Raw genomic sequence first — 19,446 nt, forward strand, 5'->3', positions numbered from 1 at the left:
GCTTGACGACCCTGGCCAGCTGTGGGGCGAGAAATATGTCTTCCTCGCCCTCCGGATGTCCAACGTTGACCAGCACTCGGCCCTGAGCATCGGGAAGGTTAAATTCGTCGTTGATGTGGGCACCGGAGCTCGTCGTGTCTTCCAGGTCCTCCTCTTCTTCCTCCGAGTGACTCAGGATCACCACGTCAGAATCGCTCCCGGATTTCTCCTTCTTCATCTTCTCCCCCTCCACTCCCTCCTCCCCCTCCTCCTTCTCCTCCTCCTCCTCCTCCTCAGGCGGCTCCTCCTTCACCTCCTCCCCACTGCTCAGTTCCTTCAATTCCGTCTCAACTGGAGGAAAGATGGCGTCTGAAAGTTAAAAAAAAAATGTTAGTCAGAAATTTATATCAACTGGACACAGCTCAAAAAAAAGACAGAAAAAGAAAAAAAAATGCTATGGTTCTACATCCCTCCCGTAGCACTTCTTTGTGACTAGCATCATATTCTAGTGTTAATCTATTGTTACAACTCAGCATTCAAGATGGAGAGATGGCAATTTTAGGCCAAGTTAGAGTAAAAAGAGTATAGCACTTCTTTGTGACTAGCATCATATTCTAGTGTTAATCTATTGTTACAACTCAGCATTCAAGATGGAGAGATGGCAATTTTAGGCCAAGTTAGAGTAAAAAGAGTATAGCACTTCTTTGTGACTAGCATCATATTCTAGTGTTAATCTATTGTTACAACTCAGCATTCAAGATGGAGAGATGGCAATTTTAGGCCAAGTTAGAGTAAAAAGAGTATAGCACTTCTTTGTGACTAGCATCATATTCTAGTGTTAATCTATTGTTACAACTCAGCATTCAAGATGGAGAGATGGCAATTTTAGGCCAAGTTAGAGTAAAAAGAGTATAGCACTTCTTTGTGACTAGCATCATATTCTAGTGTTAATCTATTGTTACAACTCAGCATTCAAGATGGAGAGATGGCAATTTTAGGCCAAGTTAGAGTAAAAAGAGTATAGCACTTCTTTGTGACTAGCATCATATTCTAGTGTTAATCAAGATGGAGAGATGGCAATTTTAGGCCAAGTTAGAGTAAAAAGAGTATAGCACTTCTTTGTGACTAGCATCATATTCTAGTGTTAATGAAGATGGAGACATGGCAATTTTAGGCCAAGTTAGAGTAAAAAGAGTATAGATGATGTTAAGGAAATCTGTTGTTAATATGAATACAGTACAATCTCAGTTATCCAATACCCAGGCCACCGGAATTATCAGAGAGCCGGGGAAATTCAGGGACCAGCAAATATATAAATACCATTGTGTGTAAGCCAGGAAACCATTCACAACGCTGGGTGGTAACCATATAACCAAACCATACGTGCTCCCTACGTGTCAACAAGTGGGTTGGTGGAGGGTTAGTGCCCCTCCCTGTAAAACAAATAACTCAAAGACAAACCCCCACCCCTTACCGGATTATGGCCTCTGGCAATAGATAGATAGATAGACAAACGGCCACCCCTTACCGGATAATGGTGCCTGGCAATAGATAGATAGATAGACAAACGGCCACTCCTTAACCAATTATGGCGTCTGGCAATAGATAGATAGATATAGTCTATGTATGAGTATATAAGTGAAGGAGTTTTGTGGTGTGGATGTGGATGTGATATGAAGCATTAGGAGAAACACACTGAGGTGGTTTGGCCAGGTGGAGAGGATGGAGAGTGAGAGACTGACGAGGAGAGTGTATGTGAGTGAGGTGGAGGTGGGAAGAGGGAGGGGAAGGCCAAGAATGAGATGGAGGGATGGAGTGGAGAGAATGGAGAGTGAGAGACTGATGAGGAGAGTGTATGTGAGTGAGGTGGTGAGGGAGAGAGGGAGGGGAAGGCCAAGGATGAGACGGAGGGATGGAGTGGAGAGGTATATGAGAGAGGGGTGTGAAATGGGAGCGGGGCAGTGAAATGGTGGGGGACAGGGTGACGTGGAGGCGATTTGTTTGTGGCCACCCCGTATAAGAAACTAACGTGTCCGGCAATAGATAGATAGACAGCTTTCCACCGCCAGTCAGTAAACAAACACTCTCGCTGTTGTGTCATTGTGTCCTGATTATAGTCGCGGCGCAAGACTCTTGAGTTTGTTATTATCGTGCCCTGGCAACCTACCATTCAAAAGTGCGTCTGATTTGGTGTATAATATGAGAAGCATGTGATTCGAGTATAATATGTTTGTGTATAATAATATTTGTGTATAATATATTCATGCATAATAGTATGATTCGTGTATAATTTGAGAAGCATGTGATTCGTGTATGTTTGTGTATAATAATAATCTTGTAGAATCTATTCGTGCACAGTAATACAATTCGTGTCTAATACGTGGAATCAGATGCACTTTTGAATGGTAGGTTGCAGGGTACAATAATGACAACCTCAGAGTCGTGCACAGCGACTATAGTAGTAGTAGTAGTAATGATCAGTATTATCATCGCTATCATCATCACCACCACAATTATTCATCATTGTCATCACCACCACAATTATTCATCACTGTCATCACCACCACAATTATTCATCACTGTCATCACCACCACAATTATTCATTATTGTCATCACCACCACATTTATTCATCACTGTCATCACCACCACATTTATTCATCACTGTCATCACCACCACCACCACCAGCATTATCATCATTGCAATCATCACCATCACCACCACCACCACACTCACGCCACCCTCTCCCACAGGCTGCAGACAGGAATGCGTGGAGCTTTCGGCAAACCCCAGGGCACTGTGGCACGCGTACAGATAGGCCAACCGATCATGTCTGTACACACACACATGACCGCCACAAAGTCCTTCATCTATGCAACAGGTCAACTCTGGAACTGTCTCCCTCTGTCTGTATTTCCTACTGTAACCGTTACTCCCAGTCCTTCATTTATGCAACAGGTCAACTCTGGAACTGTCTCCCTCTGTCTGTATTTCCTACTTTAACCGTTACTCCCAGTCCTTCATTTATGCAACAGGTCAACTCTGGAACTGTCTCCCTCTGTCTGTATTTCCTACTTTAACCGTTACTCCCAGTCCTTCATTTATGCAACAGGTCAACTCTGGAACTGTCTCCCTCTGTCTGTATTTCCTACTTTAACCGTTACTCCCAGTCCTTCATCTATGCAACAAGTCAACTCTGGAACTGTCTCCCTCTGTCTGTATTTCCTACTTTAACAGTTACTCTCAGACCTTCATTTATGCAATAGGTCAACTCTGGAACTGTCTCCCTCTGTCTGTATTTCCTACTTTAAGTTACTCCCAGTCCTTCATTTATGCAGCAGGTCAACTCTGGAACTGTCTCCCTCTGTCTGTATTTCCTACTTTAACCGTTACTCCCAGTCCTTCATCTATGCAATAGGTCAACTCTGGAACTGTCTCCCTCTGTCTGTATTTCCTACTTTAAGTTACTCCCAGTCCTTCATTTATGCAACAGGTCAACTCTGGAACTGTCTCCCTCTGTCTGTATTTCCTACTTCCCATGATCTCCAGTCTTTCAAACGCAGTGTGTCCAGGCATCTCAAAATGAACGCATCTTGAATTTGGCTCTGTTTTGTATTGTTTTTGTTTTTTTCTTTCATTCTTGGAAGGAACAGTTTGCGGACTCCTAGCCTTTGGTTCCTTCTTCTATCTATCTATCTATTGCCAGACGCCATAATCCGGTAAGGGGTGGCTGTTTATCTATCTATCTATTGCCAGATGCCATAATCCTGTAAGGGGTGGGGGTTTGTCTTTGAGTTATTTGTTTTACAGGGAGGGGCACTAACCCTCCACCAACCCACTTGTTGACACGTAGGGAGCACATATGGTTTGGTTATATGGTTACCATCCAGCGTTGTAAATGGTTTCTTGGCTTACAGGAAACCATTTGGCTTGTCATTTCTCTGCATAATAATAAAAAAAAAAGAGGAATCAAAAGCTGGACAAATGCAACAGTCTTGAAAACGGCGAATATTGTGTGAATAATAACAGAATTTAATGCAGCAAATTCCAGGACCAGACAAATGATAAAAAATAGTTGGCTAAGTTAGAGAGGATAAAATAGTGGCAATAATTTGAGAGAGAGAGAGAGAGAGAAAAAAAAAAATAATAGACTAATAACAGTAGAATTCCAGATGCAGAGAGAGAGAGAGAGGGAGAAAATAGTATGGCAACAATAGTAGAATTCAAGATGAGGGAGAGAGAGAGAGGGAGAAAATAGTATGGCAACAATAGTAGAATTCAAGATGAGAGAGAGAGAGAGAGAGAAAGAGAAAGAAAACAGTACGGTAACAATAGTAGAATTCAAGATGGAGAGAGAGACAAAGAGAGAGAGCCAGGTCCTAGTGAAGACAGTGTTACCCTTCCCTGCCTACAAACCTTTCCACTCGTCCTCTCCTTCCTCTTCCTTCACCAGTACTGTCTCGTCCACCACCTCACCCTCGTCCACCTTCCCCACTGGTTGCAGATGGAGTGCGAGGATGGAGTGCGAGGTTATGGGGACGAGCGAGGGGTTAGTTGAGATTAAGTGGCGTTAGTTGGGGGAAATAGCACTGTTAATAATACCACCCACACCAGCAGACTGAGCATAATTACTACTCATACCCACACCAGCAGACTGAGCATTACTATCACCACACACCCACACCAGCAGACTGAGCATTGTCATCACTACTCACACCCACACCAGCAGACTGAGCATTATCACTACTCATACCCACACCAGCAGACTGAGCATTGTTATTACCACACCCACACCAGCAGACTGAGCATTATCACCACACACCCACACCAGCAGACTGAGCACTATCACCACACCCACACCCACACCAGCAAACTGAGCACTGTTACCATCACCACTAAACCCACACCCACACCAGCACACTTCTTCATGACTAGCATCATATTTGTGTTAATCTAGCATAGGCTAAGTTAATGTTAAAAAGGCATAGGAATGAAGAAGAATTGATTCTTATATAGAGACTGACTAGGAGTGTATGTGAGTGAGACGGAGGGGGAGAGGGAGGGGAAGACTGAGGATGAGGTGTAAGGATGTGAGAGAGGGGGATGGAGAGTGAAAGACATACAAGGTGTGTGTGAGAGAGAGAGAAAGAGAGAGAATAGATATAATAAATGAGAGAGAGAGAAAATAGATATAATAAATGACAGAGAGAGAGAGAGAGAGAGAAAAAAAATAAATGAGAGAAAAGATATAATAAATGAGAGAGAGAGAGAGAGAGTGGGGGGGGGTAGAGGGAGGGGAAGTCTGAGGATGAGATGGAGGGATGGAATGGAAAGGTATATGAGTGAGGGGTGTGTGGGTTGGGGGATGGAGAATGTGTGTGTGTGTGTGTGTGTGTGTGTGTGTGTGTGTGTGTGTGTGTGTGTGTGTGTGTGTGAGGTGGAGGGAGGGGAAGGCTGAGGATGAGATGGAGGGATGGAGTGGAGAGGTATGAGAGAGGGGGGGGTAAGCTGGGGGAATGGAGAGTGAGGGATGAATTAGGAGTGTGTGAGTGAGGTGGAGAGAGAGAGAGTGAGAGAGGTACCGCGGCACGATTTTGTGGCAGAAAATAAACATAAACGCCGGCACTGTTAGCGTACTGCGGTAATTTGAATCCTAAGACCAGCTGAGTGAGTCAAGGAGTTCATCTTCAACAGCGCCCCTTCCCCTGCAGGAGGTGACCACGTGATTAAAAAGATTGTTCATGAGTCAGCGTCGACAATCTTATCCACACTGGCCGAGTAAACAGGTCAACTCTGGAACTGTCTCCCTCTGTCTGTATTTCCTACTTTAACCGTTACTCCCAGTCCTTCATTTATGCAACAGGTCAACTCTGGAACTGTCTCCCTCTGTCTGTATTTCCTACTTTAACCGTTACTCCCAGTCCTTCATTTATGTAACAGGTCAACTCTGGAACTGTCTCCCTCTGTCTGTATTTCCTACTTTAACCGTTACTCCCAGTCCTTCATTTATGCAACAGGTCAACTCTGGAACTGTCTCCCTCTGTCTGTATTTCCTACTTTAACCGTTACTCCCAGTCCTTCATTTATGTAACAGGTCAACTCTGGAACTGTCTCCCTCTGTCTGTATTTCCTACTTTAACCGTTACTCCCAGTCCTTCATTTATGCAACAGGTCAACTCTGGAACTGTCTCCCTCTGTCTGTATTTCCTACTTTAACTGTTACTCCCAGTCCTTCATTTATGCAACAGGTCAACTCTGGAACTGTCTCCCTCTGTCTGTATTTCCTACTTTAACCGTTACTCCCAATCCTTCATTTATGCAACAGGTCAACTCTGGAACTGTCTCCCTCTGTCTGTATTTCCTACTTTAACCGTTACTCCCAGTCCTTCATTTATGCAACAGGTCAACTCTGGAACTGTCTCCCTCTGTCTGTATTTCCTACTTTAACCGTTACTCCCAATCCTTCATTTATGCAACAGGTCAACTCTGGAACTGTCTCCCTCTGTCTGTATTTCCTACTTTAACCGTTACTCCCAGTCCTTCATTTATGCAGCAGGTCAACTCTGGAACTGTCTCCCTCTGTCTGTATTTCCTGCTTCCTATGATCTCCAGTCTTTCAAACGCAGTGTGTCCAGGCATCTCGAAATGATCGGATCTTGAATTTGGCTATCTCTTGTATTTTGTTTTTCTCTTGGAAGGAACAATTTTGCGGGCTCGAGGCCTTTGGTTCCTTCTTCCACACACAAAAAAAAAACACTGTAAACAGTCACCAATCACTTGTTACTTTGCCATACAAGCTGCCACTGGTCTACAGCAAGAGGATATCCAGTGACAGCAGGATGTAGAAGCTGTGGAGGACCTACACAGTGATGTATGGATGTTGCTGGTGAAATACACAGTGATGTATGGATGTTGCTGGTGAAATACACAGTGATGTATGGATGTTGCTGGTGAAATACACAGTGATGTATGGATGTTGCTGGTGAAATACACAGTGATGTATGGATGTTGCTGGTGAAATACACAGTGATGTATGGATGTTGCTGGTGAAATACACAGTGATGTATGGATGTTGCTGGTGAAATACACAGTGATGTATGGATGTTGCTGGTGAAATACACAGTGATGTATGGATGTTGCTGGTGAAATACACAGTGATGTATGGATGTTGTTGGTGAAATACACAGTGATGTATGGATGTTGTTGGTGAAATACACAGTGATGTATGGATGTTGCTGGTGAAATACACAGTGATGTATGGATGTTGCTGGTGAAATACACAGTGATGTATGGATGTTGCTGGTGAAATACAGTGATGTATGGATGTTGCTGGTGAAATACACAGTGATGTATGGATGTTGTTGGTGAAATACAGTGATGTATGGATGTTGCTGGTGAAATACACAGTGATGTATGGATGTTGCTGGTGAAATACACAGTGATGTATGGATGTTGCTGGTGAAATACAGTGATGTATGGATGTTGCTGGTGAAATACACAGTGATGTATGGATGTTGTTGGTGAAATACAGTGATGTATGGATGTTGCTGGTGAAATACACAGTGATGTATGGATGTTGTTGGTGAAATACAGTGATGTATGGATGTTGCTGGTGAAATACACAGTGATGTATGGATGTTGCTGGTGAAATACACAGTGATGTATGGATGTTGCTGGTGAAATACAGTGATGTATGGATGTTGCTGGTGAAATACAGTGATGTTTGGAGTGTTGCTGGTGACACAGACTTTGATGGATTATGGTGTGTGTTCCGCCGCTGTACGTCATCTTCGGCAACGCGTCTGCTCTTCCCCTCACCTAAGGTACAGTACAATATATAAAAATGTCCTATTGACCTAATGTAGTTTTTATAACCATAGTAATGCTTTTAGGAGGGTTAAATTGGGGGATGGAGTTGAGAGGTATATGAGGGAGGGGAGGGTGAGTTGGGGGAAGGGTAGTCAAATGGTGGGTGACAGAGTGACTTGGAGGCGTTTTGTCTGCGGCCACCCTTTGCGGGATTAGGGCGTCGGGCTACAGATAGATAGACAGATCGAAATTGGGGGATATAAGAAAATTTTGCACAAGGGAGGGAGAAGTGGAGTTTGGGACATGGGTGTGGAAGTCAATAGGGGTTTTCACGAGCCTCTCTCAGGAAGGGCATCCGGTCATAAAATGCTACACGCTCCAGTCCAAAAGTCCTCTACCCAGGGGCAACGCCTTTGCCCTTCGGGGATACCTGGCGTAAAACCAAATTATTTTTTTTATTTCCTCTAACGCGATATTTGCCTAACACGAGGTCGGTGCGGAAATAAGTGCCCGCGTTAAAGAAGGAACACCTGTATCTGAGGGAGGGGGGGGGTAAGATGGGGGGGATGGAGAGTAAGTGACCAATTAGGGGTGTGTGTGAGTGAGGTGGAGAAAGGGAGAGGGAGACTGAGGATGAGATGGAGGGATGGGGTGGAGAGGTATATGAGAGAGGTGGGTGTGAGCTGGGGGTACAGCAGCAAAATGGCAGGGGACAGGGCAACGTGGAGGTGATTTGTTTGTCACCTCCCTTTATGGGATTAAGGCACAGAGAGAGAAAGAGAGACTGGTAGACAGACTGACAGATATATATATTAATTCTTACCTTCCTCGGCCTTTGCCTCCTCCCCACCAGACAGAACCACAATATCATCATCGGAATGGGGTGGAGCAGACAGACCTCCCTTCCCCTCCACTTCCACTTCGGAGATGGCGCTCACTTCCGCCACCAGCCGCTCCACCTGTAGGGTACGTCATTAGCGTCAACAGGCCATCATCAATCTATCTATCTAAAGCCCAATGCCCTAATCCTGCAAAGGGTGGCCGCAGACAAAACGCCTCCAAGTCACTCTGTCACCCACCATTTGACTACCCTGTCCCCAACTTACTCCCCCCCTCCCTCATATACCTCTCCACTCCACCCCTCCACCTCATCCTCGGTCTCCCCCTCCCTCTCCCTCCCTCCACCTCACCTACATACACCCTCTTAGTCAGTCTTTCCTTCTCCATTCTCTCCACATGTCCAAACCACCTCATCAATTACAGTACTATCATGTGTTTTGTTTATAAAGACTGCAATATGCTTACATGCGTTGCCCTTATCACCCTATGGCGGCTCTCCTTCCTGCTCAATCTCTGGCAGCCTCCCTATTCAGTCCCTTATCCCTGGTGGCTCTCCATGCTGCTCAATCTCTGGCAGCCTCTCTTCTCTATCTTTTAACTCTGGCAGCTCTCCATGCTGCTCAATCTCTGGCAGCCTCCCTATTCAGTGTCTTATCCCTGGTGGCTCTCCATGCTGCTCAATCTCTGGCAGCCTCCCTATTCAGTGCCTTATCCCTGGTGGGTCTCCATGCTGCTCAATCTCTGGCAGCCTCCCTATTCAGTGCCTTATCCCTGGTGGCTCTCCATGCTGCTCAATCTCTGGCAGCCTCCCTATTCAGTGTCTTATCCCTGGTGGCTCTCCATGCCGCTCAATCTCTGGCAGCCTCCCTATTCAGTGCCTTATCCCTGGTGGCTCTCCATGCTGCTCAATCTCTGGCAGCCTCCCTATTCAGTGCCTTATCCCTGGTGGGTCACCATGCTGCTCAATCTCTGGCAGCCTCCCTATTCAGTGCCTTATCCCTGGTGGCTCTCCATGCTGCTCAATCTCTGGCAGCCTCCCTATTCAGTGCCTTATCCCTGGTGGCTCTCCATGCTGCTCAATCTTTGGCAGCCTCCCTATTCAGTGCCTTATCCCTGGTGGCTCTCCATGCTGCTCAATCTCTGGCAGCCTCCCTATTCAGTGCCTTATCCCTGGTGGGTCTCCATGCTGCTCAATCTCTGGCAGCCTCCCTATTCAGTGCCTTATCCCTGGTGGGTCACCATGCTGCTCAATCTCTGGCAGTCTCTCTATTCAGTCCCTTATCCCTGGTGGCTCTCCATGCTGCTCAATCTCTAGCAGCCTCTCAATTCAGTCTCTTATCGCTGACATCACACTCTATGATCTCATCCTAGGTCTGCCTCTCGCAACCCTACCACTGATGTTCACACTTCTCGCTTTCCACACCCAATTGTCATCCTCCATCCTCTCAACATGCCCAAACCATCTCAGTCTACCCCTCCTTATCACATACCATCTCAGTCTACCCCTCCTTATCACATACCATCTCAGTCTACCCCTCCTTATCACATACCATCTCAGTCTACCCCTCCTTATCACATACCATCTCAGTCTACCCCTCCTCAGTCTACCATCTCAGTCTGCCCCTCCTCACCACAAACCATCTCAATCTACCCCTCCTTATCACAAACCATCTCAGTCTACCCCTCCTCATCACAAACCATCTCAGTCTGCCCCTCCTCATCACAAACCATCTCAGTCTACCCGTCCTCATCACAAACCATCTCAGTCTACCCCTCCTCATCACAACACCAATACATTCCAGTCCCATCCTACCTCCCAACTCTTCCATCCTAATCTTAGCTCCCTCATGCCTCACGTTCAAGGATGCACTACACATCCACCTACCCACTGTCATTTCTGTATGTTTGAGCCTACGAATATCCTCCTCCTTTACTGCCCAAGTCTCACTACCATACAGCATTACACTCCTAACACATGCCACATACAGCATTACACTCCTAACACATGCCACATACAACATTACACTCCTAACACATGCCACATACAACATTACACTCCTAACACATGCCACATACAGCATTACACTCCTAACACATGCCACATACAACATTACACTCCTAACACATGCCACATACAGCATTACACTCCTAACACATGCCACACACAGCATTACACTCCTAACACATGCCACATACAAAGACCCCTTAGCACGGAGGGAGAGCCCTCTCAATATCAGGAGAGGCAACAGCTCCCTGAACTTCTTCCAACCACTCCTCACTCTAGCCACAGAGCTGCTCCAGCCCCACCTCCAGCACAATAACATGTCTCCCAAATAACAAAACTCTTCCACACACTCAAGAGACTCACCAGCAAGATCAATCCTTTCACGCCTGACAATCTCCACCTGCTCTCCCCGACACACCACACACATGAAATCAGCATTACCTTGCAGTTTACCTCTAATACCACTACATCTCTTATGCACCCACTTATCACAAACACCGCATTATCTTGCAGTCTGCCTCTAATACCACTACATCTCTTATGCACCCACTTATCACAAACACTGCATTATCTTGCAGTCTACCTCTAATACCACTACATCTCTTATGAACCCACTTATCACAAACACTGCATTATCTTGCAGTCTACCTCTAATACCACTACATCTCTTATGCACCCACTTATCACAAACACTGCATTATCTTGCAGTCTACCTCTAATACCACTACATCTCTTATGCACCCACTTATCACAAACACTGCATTATCTTGCAGTCTACCTCTAATACCACTACATCTCTTATGCACCCACTTATCACAAACACTGCATTATCTTGCAGTCTACCTCTAATACCACTACATCTCTTATGCACCCACTTATCACAAACACTGCATTATCTTGCAGTCTACCTCTAATACCACTACATCTCTTATGCACCCACTTATCACAAACACTGCACAAGATGGAATTACTTCCCACACCCTTGTGGCAAACCACACATGGCCACTCTCCCTCTTCTTTGACAGTACCGCCACCAGCCCTAGATACCATCACTTTTGTTTTATCTGCATTAACTCTTAAGCCCTTGTGCCTCATACCATCTCTCCACTTTCTAAATCTTTCCTCCGCCTCTCCATTCTATCTCTTCACTACCTAAATCTTTCCTCTGCCTCTCCATACCATCTCTCCACATCCTAAACCTTTCCTTCGCCTCTCCATACCATCTCTCCACTTCCTAAATCTTCCTCCACCTCTCCATACCATCTCTCCACTTCCTAAATCTTTCCCGCGCCTCCCTTTGATTCTCTGCAATCAACACCAAATCATCAGCATACAACGTCTCCCACAGAGTCCATTTCTGAAGTCTTGTGAAAGCAAAATACTGTAAAATAACACATCAATACGAAAATGGTAATTGGAAATGTGAAGGTTAGGTGATAATACAATGTTCGTTGATCTTAGAATGAGAGAGAGAGAGAGAGAGGAAATAAACCATAGGGAAATAAACCATAAGGAAATAACTCACAAAGAAATAAATCACAAGGAAATAACTCACAAGGAAATACACCACAAGGAAATAAACCACAAGGAAATATGAGGAAATAACTCACAAGGAAATAAACCACAAGGAAATATGAGGAAATAACTCACATGGAAATAACTCAAGAGGAAATCACTGAGAGACACACCTGCTGCTGCTCCAGATATTCCCTGAGGGCCAGCCTCTTCTCCTGCAGTCTCCTCAACCTCTGCTGTTCCTCCTTCTGCGCCACCAGCGTGTCGTCCTCCAGTTTGTCGTCGGAAATGATGTCTCGGATGTTTCTCCTCAGGTTCTTGACTTTGGGTTTGGCGCTGAGGCCGGTCGAGCCCGCCCTCCGCCTGTGCCTCCTCCTCGACCCGCACTCGTCCTCCGAGTCGTCCGACTCGGAGGACTCGGCGTAGTCGATGTCCTTCCGGCGTTTTCTGGTGCTTGAAATGTCCGGGGATTTCTTCCGTCTGCGTTTTATTTTCGGCGCCGGGGCCAGTGAGTTTGCTTTGGCACGCCGCTTGGCCCCGCTGCCCCGCTTCCCCCCGCCCTCGTCCTCGTCCCCCCCGTCACTCCCGCCCCGCCCCCCGCCCCCACCGTCACTGTCCCCGTCGTCCATACTGTCCTCGGTTTTAATCTTTTTATCGTCCTCGTCTGTGGCCGTTTTCTGCAGGTTATCCGTCATGTCCTCCTCATCCTCGTTCTTCACCTCACCCTCACCCTCGCTCTCTCTCTTTACCCAGTCTTTACTTTCCTCTGTCTTTATACTGTCTTCCTCTTTCTTTACGTCACTCTGGCCGTCTTCCTCCTCCTCCACTTTGCCTTCCACCTCATCCACATCTTCCTTCACCTCTGTATTTTCATCCACATCGCCACCGTCCACATTGTCAAGGTCTGATGTGGCTGTGTCTGCCTTTTCATCCCCCTGTTCCATCTGTTCCACCTGCTCATCCACCTGGCTATCCGTCTGTCCCTCATCCGCAGTGAACCCATCCGCCTCCGCTTCCATAGGGTGTCCATTAGCGGAGTCGTCCAGGGCCAGCGGATCGGCTAAGGGGTCAGACAGTGGATCGTTCATGGGCTCGTCATCCGTGTCCACTCGGTCATCCGCTCCTTCCACCGCCCATGCATCCACTATTTTGCCGCCCTCCTCCTCCTCCTCAACCCCTCCGCTTCTTCCTTCCTCCCCATCCATTGTCCGCTCTTACGCTGCAAAGAAAATGGAAAAAAACGTTAAGTGATGACTGAACTACATTCTTTGTTACCTCCAAACATTTTTACCTCCCCCTCAACTACTGTCTCCTCCTCCTCCTCCTCCTCCACCCAGCAGTATTAAAGAGAAGAGTGATTATTACTGAATGGATGGAGTGGAGATGCATATGAGAGAGGGGGGTGTGAGCTGGGGGGAGGGCAGTGAAATGGCAGAGGACAGGGCAACATGGGGACAATTTGTTTGTGGCCACCCCTTATGAGATTAAGGCATCTGGTAATAGATAGATAGATAGATAAACAGACAGACAGACAGATAGATAGATAGATAAGATCGGTTTTTCATCTACGCTCCCTCCACAACAATTTTACCTCCCTCCTCTACTCCTCTCCTTCTTCCTCTTCCTTCTCCTCCTTATTTCTGCTTCCTCCACCTCCCCCTCTACCCCTCCACTTCCTCCTCCATCTTCTCCACTTCTCTGATTCCTTCTTCTCCTCCAATCCTCTTCTTCCTGCCCCTCCTCCATCCCTCTCCACACCACTCCTACCTCTAACTCTCCTCCTCCTCCTCCTCCACTTCCACCTCCATCCTTCCCAAATTCTCTTGCTTCTTCCTCTTCCTCTTCCTCCTCCTCCATCCTTCACTTCTCTCCTTCCTCCTCCTCCCCTTCACTTCCTCCTCCATCCTTCCCTAATTCTCATGCTTCTTCCTCTTCCTCCTCCTCCTTCCTTCTCCACATCACTCCATCCTCTTCTAACTCTCCTCCTCCTCCTCCTCCTCCTCCTCCTCTTCACTCATTCCTCCATCCTTCCCTAGTTCTCTTGCCTCCTCCTCCTCCTCCTCCTCCTCCATTCCTCCACATCTTCCCTCCTCCTCATCCATTCTTCACTCATGCATGCTGGAGTCATTATAAACAAAATGAAACGAGATAAAACACCGCGAAAAACGGCACTAGCAAGGAATAAGGTGCCGATAAGATGACGTCGCCTGCATGTACACTTGAATCACATCAACCTGGTACACTGTAAAACTATGACCACTTTCTCATCCATTAAGGAAGCTCCCTAACACCTTTCTCTAAGCCATTTATTCTGTTTATTACAACTGACTGTCCTACCCTCTGTTATATAAATCCTTCCAGTATCACCATACTCTGCATAAAGCTCCCAAACACCTTTTCCTAAGTGATTTATTTTGTTTATTACACCTTACTGTCCTCTTCTGTGTTACATAAATCCTTCCAATATCACCATACTCTGCATAAAGCTCCCTAACACCTTTTCCTAAGTGATTTATTTTGTTTATTACACCTTACTGTCCTCTTCTGTCTTACATAAATCCTTCCAGTATCACCATACTCTGCATAAAGCTCCCTAACACCTTTTCCTAAGGGATTTATTTTGTTTATTACACCTTACTGTCCTCTTCTGTCTTACATAAATCCTTCCAGTATCACCATACTCTGCATAAAGCTCCCTAACACCTTTTCCTAAGTGATTTATTTTGTTTATTACACCTTACTGTCCTCTTCTGTTACATAAATCCTTCCAATATCACCATACTCTGCATAAAGCTCCCTAACACCTTTTCCTAAGTGATTTATTTTGTTTATTACACCTTACTGTCCTCTTCTGTGTTACATAAATCCTTCCAATATCACCATACTCTGCATAAAGCTCCCTACCACCTTTTCCTAAGTGATTTATTTTGTTTATTACATCTTACTGTCCTCTTCTGTGTTACATAAATCCTTCCAATATCACCATACTCTGCATAAAGCTCCCTAACACCTTTTCCTAAGTGATTTATTTTGTTTATTACACCTTACTGTCCTCTTCTGTGTTACATAAATCCTTCCAATATCACCATACTCTGCATAAAGCTCCCTAACACAATTTCCTTAGCAATTTATTTTGTTTATTACACCTTACTGTCCATTCTTCTGTTATATAAATCCTTCCAATATGACAATACTCTGCATTAAAAAAAAAAAAATTACCCAATCATATAAAAAATAAACTGCTAAGGAAGAAGAGTTAGGGAGCTTCCTTACTCAATGAATTACCATCCCTTGACATAATCACTAAGAGAGAGAGAGAGAGACAGACAGAGAGAGAGAAAACATCACCTATCCAAACATAAACTTTCTGGTTCTAACCCAGGACAAATTGAATTTAGAAATAATAATAATAATAATAATAATAATAATAATAATAATAATAATAATAATAATAATAAAAATAATAATAATAATAATAATAATAATAAAAACAATAATAATAATAATCTATCTATCTATTGCCAGACGCCATAATCCGGTAAGGGGTGGCCATTTGACTCTGAGTTATTTGTTTTACGGGGAGGGGCACTAACCCTCCACCAACCCACTTGTTGACACGTAGGGAGTACGTATGGTTTGGTTATATGGTTACCACCCAGCGCTGTAAATGGTTTCTTGGCTTACAGGAAACCATTTGGCTTGTCACTCAATGTAAAGCCACCTGTAAAGGAAAGAAAAGCAATAAGAAGTGACAGGAAAGATGGGAGAAATAGGAAGAGAGAAGGGTAATAATAATAATAATAATAATAATAATAATAATCTATCTATCTATAGCCCGACGCCCTAATCCCCCAAAGGGTGGCCGCAGACAAAACGCCTCCAAGTCGCTCTGTCACCTACCATTTGACTACCCTCCCCCCAACTCACCCCCCCTCCCTCATATACCTCTCAACTCCATCCCTCCACCTCATCCTGGGTCTACCTCTCCCTCTCTCTCCCTCCACCTCACCTACATACACCCTCTTAGTCAGTCTTTCATTCTCCATTCTCTTCACATGTCCAAACCACCTCAGTGTATTTCTCCTAATCTTCTCAACCACATCCACACCACAATGCTCCTTCACTTCTTCATTCGTCAGCCTGTCCCTCCACATCACTCCACATGCTCCTCTCAAGTAACTCACTCTTGACTTGTTCCCCTCTTGCAAGGTCCACGCCTCGCTTCCATACGTCAGGGTAGGGATCACAATACTATCATGCAGTGACTTCTTAACTTCCATACTCACCTCCCTATTTCTCATCACTGCTTTCAGTGTACCAACAACCTTCCTTCCCTGCTGTACCCTTTCACGTACTTCATCCCCCAAAGTTCCATCCTTACTCATCACACTACCCAAGTACTTGAATGCACTCACATTCTCCATATCCTCACCATCCAATCTCACTGCACACTCTGTGACTTCATTCCTCTCAAACACCATAACTTTACTTTTGTTTATATTAACTTTCAGATTCTTCCTCCTACACAGTCCCAAATAATAATAATAAAAACAATAATAATAATAATAATAATAATAATAATCTATCTATCTATTGCCGGACGCCTCAATCCCGTTTGGGGTGGCCACAAACAAATCGCCTCCAAGTCACCCTGTCCCCCGCCATTTCACTGCCCTGCTCCCAACTCACACACCCCTCTCTCATATATAAAAATAATAATAATCATAATCTTGTTTCATTGTTTCATTTATAAATGCTCCAATGTGCTTGCATGCATCGGCCTCAGTCAATTAAAGGCGGACCTCCATGCTGCTTGATCTCTGGCAGCCCCCCCGTTCAGTCCCTTATTCCTGAGGTCACACTCAACAACCTCGTCGCAGGTCTTTTTCCCTTTTTCTCTCACAACCTCCAACATAAACACTTCTCACCTTCCTCACCCAATTATCATCCCCCATCCTCTCCACATGTCCAAACCATCTCAGTCTACCTCTCCTCATCACAACACCAATACATTCCAGTCCCATCCTATCCCCCATCCTCTCCACATGTCCAAACCATCTCAGTCTACCTCTCCTCATCACAACACCAATACACTCCAGTCCCATCCTATCCCCCATCCTCTCCACATGTCCAAACCATCTCAGTCTACCCCTCCTCATGACAACACCAATACACTCCAGTCCCATCCTTCCTCTCAACTCTTCCATCGTAAACCCAGACCCCCAGACCTTGCACGCAGGGACGCACTGCACATCCAACTAATCAGTCAAGTCAGTTTTTTTTTTTTTTTATACAAGGAAGAAGGAACAAAAAGCCAGAAGCCCTCAAGACTGTTCCCTCCAAGAAAAAACAAAATAGGAGCCGAATTCAAGATCTGTACATTTTGAGATGCCTGGACACACTGCCTATGAAAGGATGGAGATCACAGGCAGTAGGAAATACAGAGGGAGAGTGTTCCAGAGTTGACCTGTTGCATACATGAAGGACTGGGAGTAATAGTTAACTCTTGCATTAGAGAGTTGGACAGAAAAGAGATGACAGTTTGTTACTGGACGGGTGATAAGTGGGTGTATAAGAGATGTGCAGTACCCTTGTGTCCAACACACGTTTCTCCAGCACGATTCGTGTCCAGCATGACGAGCAAAAAATTAGTACGATTTAATTACTGTGAGGATGTGAGAAGTAATTCCATCTTGTGCTGTGTTTGTGATAAGTGGGTGCATAAGAGATGTAGTGGTATTAGAGGTAGACTGCAAGATAATGCAGTGTTTGTGATAAGTGGGTGCATAAGAGATGTAGTGGTATTAGAGGTAGACTGCAAGATAATGCAGTGTTTGTGATAAGTGGGTGCATAAGAGATGTAGTGGTATTAGAGGTAGACTGCAAGATAATGCAGTGTTTGTGATAAGTGGGTGCATAAGAGATGTAGTGGTATTAGAGGTAGACTGCAAGATAATGCAGTGTTTGTGATAAGTGGGTGCATAAGAGATGTAGTGGTATTAGAGGTAGACTGCAAGATAATGCAGTGTTTGTGATAAGTGGGTACATAAGAGATGTAGTGGTATTAGAGGTAGACTGCAAGGTAATGCTGATTTCATGTGTGTGGTGTGTCGGGGAGAGCAGGTGGAGATTGTCAGGCGTGAAAGGATTGATCTTGCTGGTGAGTCTCTTGAGTGTGTGGAAGAGTTTTGTTATTTGGGAGACATGTTATGTGCTGGAGGTGGGGCTGGAGCAGCTCTGTGGCTAGAGTGAGGAGTGGTTGGAAGAAGTTCAGGGAGCTGTTGCCTCTCCTGACATTGAGAGGGCTCTCCCTCCGTGCTAAGGGGTCTTTGTATGTGGCATGTGTTAGGAGTGTAATGCTGTATGTGGCATGTGTTAGGAGTGTAATGCTGTATGTGGCATGTGTTAGGAGTGTAATGCTGTATGTGGCATGTGTTAGGAGTGTAATGCTGTATGTGGCATGTGTTAGGAGTGTAATGCTGTATGTGGCATGTGTTAGGAGTGTAATGCTGTATGTGGCATGTGTTAGGAGTGTAATGCTGTATGTGGCATGTGTTAGGAGTGTAATGCTGTATGTGGCATGTGTTAGGAGTGTAATGCTGTATGTGGCATGTGTTAGGAGTGTAATGTTGTATGTGGCATGTGTTAGGAGTGTAATGCTGTATGTGGCATGTGTTAGGAGTGTAATGCTGTATGTGGCATGTGTTAGGAGTGTAATGCTGTATGTGGCATGTGTTAGGAGTGTAATGCTGTATGTGGCATGTGTTAGGAGTGTTATGCTGTGTGTGGCATGTGTTAAGAGTGTAATGCTGTATGTGGCATGTGTTAGGAGTGTAATGTTGTATGTGGCATGTGTTAGGAGTGTAATGCTGTATGTGGCATGTGTTAAGAGTGTAATGTTGTATGTGGCATGTGTTAGGAGTGTTATGCTGTATGTGGCATGTGTTAAGAGTGTAATGCTGTATGTGGCATGTGTTAGGAGTGTAATGCTGTATGTGGCATGTGTTAGGAGTGTAATGATGTATGGTAGTGAGACTTGGGCTGTAAAGGAAGAGGATATTCATAGGCTCAAACGTACAGAAATGACAATAATTAGGTGGATGTGCAGTGCGTCCCTGCGTGCAGGGCCTGGGGGGGGCTGGGTTTACGATGGAAGAGTTGAGAGGTAGGATGGGACTGGAGTGTATTGGTGTTGTGATGAGGAGGGGTAGACTGAGATGGTTTGGACATGTGGAGAGGATGGGGGATGATAATTGGATGAGGAAGGTGAGAAGTGTTAATATTGGGGGTGGGGTTGT

General features: G+C 45.2%; 1 protein-coding gene across 1 annotated transcript in view; it reads right to left on the minus strand.

Annotated features, from left to right (window-relative positions):
- LOC145410596 (uncharacterized) overlaps positions 1-13,236 on the minus strand; it is a 61,015-nt gene extending 47,779 nt beyond the window's left edge. Inside the window, exons 1-4 of the mRNA XM_080280714.1 lie at positions 13,009-13,236; positions 12,322-12,825; positions 8,612-8,747; positions 1-348 (exon numbers count right to left, since the gene is read on the minus strand). The exon at positions 1-348 is cut by the window's left edge and continues 8 nt beyond it. Of these exons, the coding sequence (XP_080136840.1) occupies positions 1-348; positions 8,612-8,747; positions 12,322-12,825; positions 13,009-13,236 (1,216 nt within the window). The remainder of the gene's footprint in view (positions 349-8,611; positions 8,748-12,321; positions 12,826-13,008) is intronic.
- Between the last annotated feature and the right edge of the window lie 6,210 nt (positions 13,237-19,446).

This window comes from Coenobita brevimanus, chromosome 10 (genome assembly GCF_032717465.1).
Source record: "Coenobita brevimanus isolate Jiangsu-jjx chromosome 10, ASM3271746v2, whole genome shotgun sequence".
In the NCBI taxonomy this organism is placed as follows: domain Eukaryota; kingdom Metazoa; phylum Arthropoda; class Malacostraca; order Decapoda; family Coenobitidae; genus Coenobita; species Coenobita brevimanus.